The 8,151-nt window shown below is 41.4% G+C and overlaps 1 protein-coding gene across 1 annotated transcript; it reads left to right on the forward strand.

Annotated features, from left to right (window-relative positions):
- The first annotated feature begins 2,391 nt into the window (after positions 1-2,391).
- Positions 2,392-3,663, forward strand: LOC106753517. The gene has a single exon (XM_014635337.1). It carries the CDS (start codon positions 2,392-2,394, stop codon positions 3,661-3,663), a length of 1,272 nt encoding a protein of 423 aa, XP_014490823.1.
- Positions 3,664-8,151: the final 4,488 nt, after the last annotated feature.

The raw sequence follows: 8,151 nt of genomic DNA on the forward strand, positions 1-8,151 counted from the left end.
AAAATGGTGGAAGATGGAGGAGAATGCTGCCACCATAATCCAACTTATATACACATTGCTTACCTATTACTCCTCACAACCAACTAATTTATTATGGTTTGCGAATAGATTTTCCTTTGAAATCTTCATGATCTATATCTTTAATGATGTAAAGCATAAATAATCATTACACGCATGACAATTATATATACTAATGTCAACATGCATTTCACGAAAGTCAATAACTCATTTTAATTTAAAAGTCAAAGGAAAAAAATTACTGAGGTAACAAAAGATATTTCTAAAAATATTTTATGTAAAAATTTTCTTTGGCCTTGAATTAATTTGATTTTAAAAAATGATAAACAAAACGTATATAACACTCAATATAATATTGTTATTCTCTAATTAATTATATTTTGAAATATTCAAATAATATAAAATACAGTGGGGACGAAATATAGCTATACTTATAAATTAAAACAACGACTAAAATCAATTTTAGAAATGCTGGATTACCTATAATGCCTGTATAGAACTGAATGAAATTTTGGAAAATCAAAATGAGTTCTGGTGGGTGAAAACTGATTGGTGTTCCGGATGAAATCATGGGAGACAATATCGTTTCTTAATACTCGGTTCTTGTGACATTGGGGCATGTGGTGTAGTCTAAGTAGCCTCTAGTGTAGTTTCTAGTACAGCTTGTGGTTCAGCAACCTACGATGGAACAACGTTGTGGTGTAACATATTGTTGTTCAGCCTATTCCAACCTGATATTCTGTCAGTATATTGTTTAGTCTATTAGTACAATTAAGGAACATGACAACGAGCAATTGGTAATTTGAGAACCAAGACGGATTCGGATGACAGAAAAAAAAGAAGTTCTTGGTCTCGATTAATAATCAGAGCAAAAAAAGTTTAAGATTTTGTTTGGGTTAAAATAAAAAATCGAAATAATAAGTCAAAAAAAATAAAAAAATAAATAATTTTGGATTTTTGGTAATCACTCCCATAGACCCTGTCAGATTTTAAAAATTCTTTAAGTTTAAGGAGAACTAATGCCATAGATTACAACGAAGAAGAAAAACTCATGATTGGAATTCGCTTGATTGACATGACTGTGTTCTGTCGTTAGATATGAAGATTATTATGGGTGAGGTATGTCCAACAACAATAGAGATAGCGAGGATCACGACGATATATATATATATATATATATATATATATATATATATATATATATATATATATATATATATATATAGTACAAAGGGATTTAGGTCAATCGGGATTACGAAAAGGAAGATTGGGAGCGAACTTACACTGATAGGGAAGGATATCATTGTGTGGGATAATTGGTTGGCTTACATAATGTGCGAGTTGCATGAGAAAGGTTTGGTTGATCAGGAAGTGTGCAGGGAAGGTCGGGATAAGGGTTGCGCCGAAAGGGAAGTATGATGGTTGCTAAGTAGTTAGTGGAGATAGTTCGCGAATTTAGCGGAACGAGTGGCCGAGCGAGAATCTAGGAAGTGGGAAGCGGTTACGACTAAGGAGCTGAGTTGGTGGAGGAAATTACGGAACACTTGGACCTAGCCTAACGTGGTTCCTATTATGGCGGGATTATTTCTCTATAAATAGAACAAGCATGNCTCAGGTATGGGGTTAGATTGATTTTCTGAATATTATTACTGGAGTAACCTAGCTAACTTGAGCGTTGGAGTGCTAACTTGTAGGTACTCACCGTTCGGTTTTAAGGTTACTACGGAACAGATCCCGAAGTGAAGAGAAGAACCAAGGTGATCGATTGTCATCTCGTTCCTATCCGAAACATTTTGGCGCCCACCGTGGGGCGAGATAGTTACAAGCCTTTATACGATCACAATGGCAGGAGACCTTTCACTATAGCTACTTCAAGAAATGCAGCGTCAAATGCAAGAAATGAGGGCCGAAATAGCTGCGATGCGGGCTGAACGAGTTCAGAACAGATTACCTACTCATTTTGTTCAGTTAGAAACGGTGAATATTGAAAGTGAGGAGAGTGGTTATCAGGCCACTGGAGGAGATGGGGTGAGGAGAAATAATAATATCCAAGTCAACATTAATGGAAGGAGAGTGGATGGACAAGGTGAACATGAAAGAGGAGGTGGTAGAGGGATAAATGTGCGAGATAGAGGGGAGCAGGATGGAAATGAGAACGAACAGAATAGACATAGAGGTGAGGAGAATGGCCCGAATGCGGGTCAGAGGAACGGTGTTGCAGATGAAAACAGCGGAGCCAATTTCAATGACCGTAACGACGGTCATCGAAATGTGTCCGGCGAACGGATCCCGACCGTTGCCAATCGGGAAATTGAGGCGCCTGATCAGGCAGAAGGCCTGCATCCATTCACAACACGTGTAATGTGAACGGGCATGCCAGAAAACAAGGTGTTGCTTGTAATGGAAAGATATGGAGGTTCAACGGATCCTGTTAAACACCTCAGATCCTTCATTGACGCCATGGCAGTGTATTCTTCGGATGAAATGGTATGGTGTAGAGTCTTTTCTTTATCATTGAAAGGAGAGGCTCTAGATTGGTTTCATTCGCTGGCACCCCGAACGATAGATTCTTTTGCCATCCTCAGAAGGCTATTTAGTCAACAGTATATATCAAGTAAAACACCTGGGATGACGTACACGACCTTGATGAGAATTAGGCAAGGAAGAGAGGAGACGCTCAAAGGATTCATGGAAAGATTTAATCGAATGGCCCGGCAGGTACGAAACGTTGATCAGAGGTTGATAGTCAGCGCCTTAACTACCGCTTTAAGGCCCGGACCGTTTGTGGATTACCTATACGCAGAAGAACCGCAAAGCATGGCCGACTTACGGCACAAATTAGCAAGTTTTATTCGAATCGAAGAAGGAAGAACTCATTATAAAGGCCAGGAAAATGAACCGAGAGAACAAATGAGGAAAGAAGGAACGAGCAGGGGGATGCAAAGGAGAGACGAGCGATCAGTCGGGCTTAGAAGGGTAGATCCACCAAGGATATTACAGAATGTTCATCACACACCTCTCAATGCTCCCCGTGCCAGAGTGATGGAAGAAGCTTTGAGAGCTGACTTGTTGAAGGTGGTCCGAGCTCCCACACCTTTAGGAGCTAATCAGAATAAATATTGTAAATATCATCAAAACAGAGGACACACTACCGAGGATTGTAATTCTTTGAAAGACAAGTTGGAAAATTTGATTCAGGTCGGACATTTACAAAAATTTGTGCAACGCCGTCAGACGCCGATACCAATCACCATAACTCACCAAAAGACCAAAAGTAGACATGATCGGAGTAGAAGTAGAAGTCGGAGTAGGGAAAGAGTGACAAGGGGCATCATAAACACTATATCTGGTGGGTTTGCAGGAAGGGGCCCATCAGTATCTGCCCGAAAGAGACATTTACGAAGTTTACATCATGTAAACCAAGTAGGAGCCGAACGGAGATCTATGCCTGTGATCTCCTTTTCAGATGAAGACTTTCATGCCCCACACCCCGATCAGGATGATCCGATGGTGATAGTTGCTATGATCGCTCGATACCAAGTGGGAAAAGTGTTAATCGATCAAGGAAGCTCGGCCAAATATCTTATATTGGAAGACATTCGAACAAATGGATATACCGGAAGGGGCTATTCAACCTTTTCATGAGCAAATTATAGGCTTTGCAGGAGAACGGGTAGATACTAGGCGGTATGTAGAACTCAAAGTCAGCCTGGGACTAGAAAGAGATGCAAAGGAGCTTCAAGTTCGTTTCTTATTAGTAGAAGCAGATACATCATACAATGCACTTTTAGGACGACCTTGCTTAAATGCATTTGGTGCAATTGTCTCAACGCCACATCTGGTACTGAAATATCCAGACGATCGAGGAAAGGTGTGTACCGTCCGTGCTAATCAAAAGATGGCAAGGGAGTATTACGCAGCTGGGCTCAAGGTAAGACAACGACTTCACACGAAATCGGAAGATCGATCGGTGATAGCTGTGGCTGGTTTAGACCCGAGATTAAATACAGATGACCGGTTAGAGCCCATGGGTGAAACCCAACCGTTCAGCCTGGGAAACGAACCGGACAGGCACACATCGATTGGGAAAAGCTTGAATGAAGACCAGGTGAAGGAAGTGGGCAGAATATTGATTGAGAATAAGGATTTATTTGCGTGGGTACCATCTGATATGCTGGGAATACACCCAGATATTATTTCTCATAAGCTGTCGATATTTCGTGATGCTCGACCGGTCGCACAAAAGAAAAGAAGATTAGGACCAAAAAAGAGACAGGCGGTAGACGAAGAGGTGCAGAAGTTGCTGGATGCGGGATTCATTTGTGAAGTGAAATATACTACCTGGTTAGCTAATGTAGTTCTGGTCAAGAAATCTAATGGTAAATGGAGGATGTGTACAGACTTCACCGATCTGAATAAAGCCTGCCCAAAAGACACTTATCCTCTTCCTAGTATTGATGGTTTGGTTGATGGGGTGTCTGGCTATAAAGTATTAAGTTTTCTGGACGCCTATTCGGGGTACAATCAGATACCGATGCACTCTCCCGACAGAGAAAAAACTGCCTTCATTACCGAACGAGGTACATATTGCTACAATGTAATGTCGTTCGGCCTGAAGAATGCTGGGGCTACCTATCAGAGGCTTATGGATAAAGTGTTTGAGAATCAGATAGGGCGGTGTATGGAAGTATACGTCGATGATATGGTTATACGTAGCCATTCTTTGGAGGACCACGTCAAAGATTTAGAGGAGGTATTGGGACAAGTTAGAAAATATGGGATGAGGTTGAATCTTGTAAAATGCACGTTCGGGGTAAATGCAGGAAGATTTTTGGGGTTCATGCTGACTGCTAGAGGAATAGAAGCAAATCCAGACAAATGTAAGGCTATTATGGAAATGCGAAGCCCGAACAGCTTAAAGGAGATACAGCGCTTAGTCGGTCGGTTGACGTCCCTATCGCGATTCATCCCAAAACTAGCAGAGAAGATCAAACCCATTTTGAAACTCATGAGAAAGAGCACATCAGAAGGGTGGAATGAGGAATGTGAAGAAGCGTTCAAGGGAGTTAAAGAAACCCTAACTGTCCCACCTGTTATGGGAAGACCGGATCCCGATCATGCGTTGCATATCTTCCTGGCGGTAACTGATACTGCCATTAGTGCAGCCCTAATCCAAAAAGAGCCTCAATTCAAGTTAATCTACTTTGTTAGTCGAAGCCTGAAAGAAACAGAAGTTCGATATCAAAAATTGGAGAAGGTAGCCTTATCTCTTTTATATGTCGCTCGTCGTCTTCGGCCATATTTTCAAGGATATCAAGTGATAGTTCGAACAGATTACCCAATAGCTAATATTTTACGAAAACCGGATTTAGCAAGAAGGATGATAGGGTGGTCAGTTGAGCTGTCCGAGTTTGGGTTACAGTATGAACCAAGAGGTTCGGTAAAGGGACAACACTTAGCTGAATTCGCAGTGGAGTTGCCATTCACAATGCTTACATATGCCTGGAAACTATATGTGGACGGATCAGCATGCAAAGCTAGAGGAGGAGCGGGAATAGTGTTAGTAGGGCCGAACGATATGATTATTGAACAGTCTATTCTCTTTAAATTCAAGGCAAGCAACAATCAAGCTGAATACGAGGCACTAATTGCGGGAATGGAACTCGCTCGGGATGTTGGCGCAAACAATTTAGCATGCTATACCGATTCACAGGTAGTAGAGGGGCACACGAACGGTAGTTACCAAGTCAAAGGCGATTATTTATTGCGATATTTCCATAAAGCGAAGTAGTTACAAACACATTTTAGTGAATTTATAATCACCCATGTGCCACGAGAGCAGAACACTCGCGCCGATCGGTTGTCCAAGTTGGCTAATGGAAAACAGAAAGGGGTTTTAAATTCATTCATCCGACAAGTATTATCTGAACCGACCATAGGCTGCTATAACATCTCTTCCCCCATCAATTCGAACAAACAGACTTGTTGGAAAGATGAAATCATTCAACTTATACGACGACAGGACGAAGGACATAATCTGCTGGCTGAAGAAACAAAGAAAATATCTAGATATTGCCTGATCGGGGAAGATTTATATCGCAGGGGGTATGTTACGCCGATCATGAAATGCTTATCCATGGAAGAAGCAAATTATGTCTTGCGTGAGCTACATCATGGTGTATGTGGCAAACATACAGGGGGGCGGGCACTGAAAGCACGTGTTCTGAGGGCTGGATTCTTTTGGCCTACATTGGAACAAGATTGTTTATCTTTTTCATAAAAGTGCGTATCATGCCAGAAGGACGGTAACGTTTTTCACGCCCCGGCATCAGAGTTACACAACATATTTGCCCCTTGGCCGTTCGCTCAGTGGGGTATGAATATAGTTGGACCATTCCCGCTCGGCCGATCTCAAAAGAAGTTTCTTCTGGTTGCTGTAGATTACTTTACTAAATGGGTCGAGGCCGAACCACTAGCTAGAATTTCCACCGCCCAGGTTAAACGATTCATATGGCGTCTCATATGCAGATTCGGCCTACCGAAGACGATAATAACAGACAATGGAAGACAATTCATAGACAAACGATTACAAAGCTTTTATAAGGAGTTAGGCATCACAAGCATCACAAGTTCGGTGGAACATCCCCAAACAAACGGTCAAGCTGAAGCAGCCAACAAAATCATAGTTAATGAGCTCAAGAAGCGCTTAGGTGAAGCTAAAGGAGGTTGGGTAGACGAAATTGATCACGTTTTATGGGGCTACCGTTCTTCCCCACATGGTTCAACAGGGGAATCGCCGTTCAACCTGACCTATGGAACGGACGCCATGCTACCTGTGGAGGTTGGGGAACCGACCGTAAGAAGGCAATTGTCAGACATGATGATCAACGATGAACAACTTAGAAGTAATTTGGATGTGATAGACGAACGGCGTCACATAGCGGCTATCAAAAATGAAGCATACAAGAGATTGGTAGCCCGAAGATACAATACTAAGGTAAGACCCCGGCGATTCATGGAAGGAGATTTGGTGTGGCGTAAGACAGCAGACGCAAGGAAAATTCATACCGAAGGGAAACTAGCAGCAAACTAGGACGGACCGTTCAGGGTGAAAGAAGACTTGAACAATGGAGCTTATTGTTTAGAACACTTAACAGGCGACATTGTACCGAGCACTTGGAATGCATCTCATTTGAAGTTTTACTTTAGTTGATTCGGATTGTTATTTATTTTGTTCTTGAAAAAATCAGAAATTTTGTATGGGGAATAAGGCGAGGTGGTACTATATATTCACATGTTCATGCTATTTGCAAACTCTTATGAGTAAATTCACAAGTTATATTGCTGATCTGTTCGGTGTTATTCTTTTGATCAAGTTATTCATTTTATTATGCTTTTATTCTTATTGGCGAATAAGGCGATACCTATCGGGGAATAAGGGGCTTACAATATTTGATTCGATCGGGTAACGCTTATTGGGGAATAAGGTGAATGCAATGATTAATCCGATCGGGAACGATATTCTTCATATTCTTGAACGATATATTCTCATGGGGAATAAGGAGGTTATCATATTACTCAAACAGCAACATAGTACGAATACACTACTAATAATGTTCAAGACAGTTCATATAGACTTTAACATAGCAAACTTATATAACAATAATTGTTCAAAATGATACTAGCAATACTACATAGCTATTAGTTAAAAATATTCTTCAGCTTTTGTTGGCAGGATCGGTAGTCTTATGCGCCAGATCGGTAGTAGAAGATACCCGACCATCCACCATATCAGCAGTTTCCCTACCCGCCATTGTTTCTACGTTCTCGGTATTCACAGTAACTTGACTACTTAGGTCAATTAAGTTCCCATCAACAACTACCTTCATGATGTCAAAGCTTGGATCGGTCAGGGGAGTGTTGAAGAAATAGTGACATTGAGCAATTCCTTGCTCAAACCCTAATTCCCTTTCCAAGCATACTTGATCTCCCAATCGGGCAGTTTCCGCGACCAAGTTATCTCGCTCGACGATCAGGTCATCACGCTCCTTCGTTAAGCTTTTGTTGTTGTTGGTTAATTCTTCAACGCTTTTCTTCAGGGTGTTCACGGAAGTTTTAAGAGTGGCAACCTCT

This window comes from Vigna radiata, unplaced genomic scaffold (assembly GCF_000741045.1).
Source record: "Vigna radiata var. radiata cultivar VC1973A unplaced genomic scaffold, Vradiata_ver6 scaffold_137, whole genome shotgun sequence".
Taxonomy (NCBI): domain Eukaryota; kingdom Viridiplantae; phylum Streptophyta; class Magnoliopsida; order Fabales; family Fabaceae; genus Vigna; species Vigna radiata.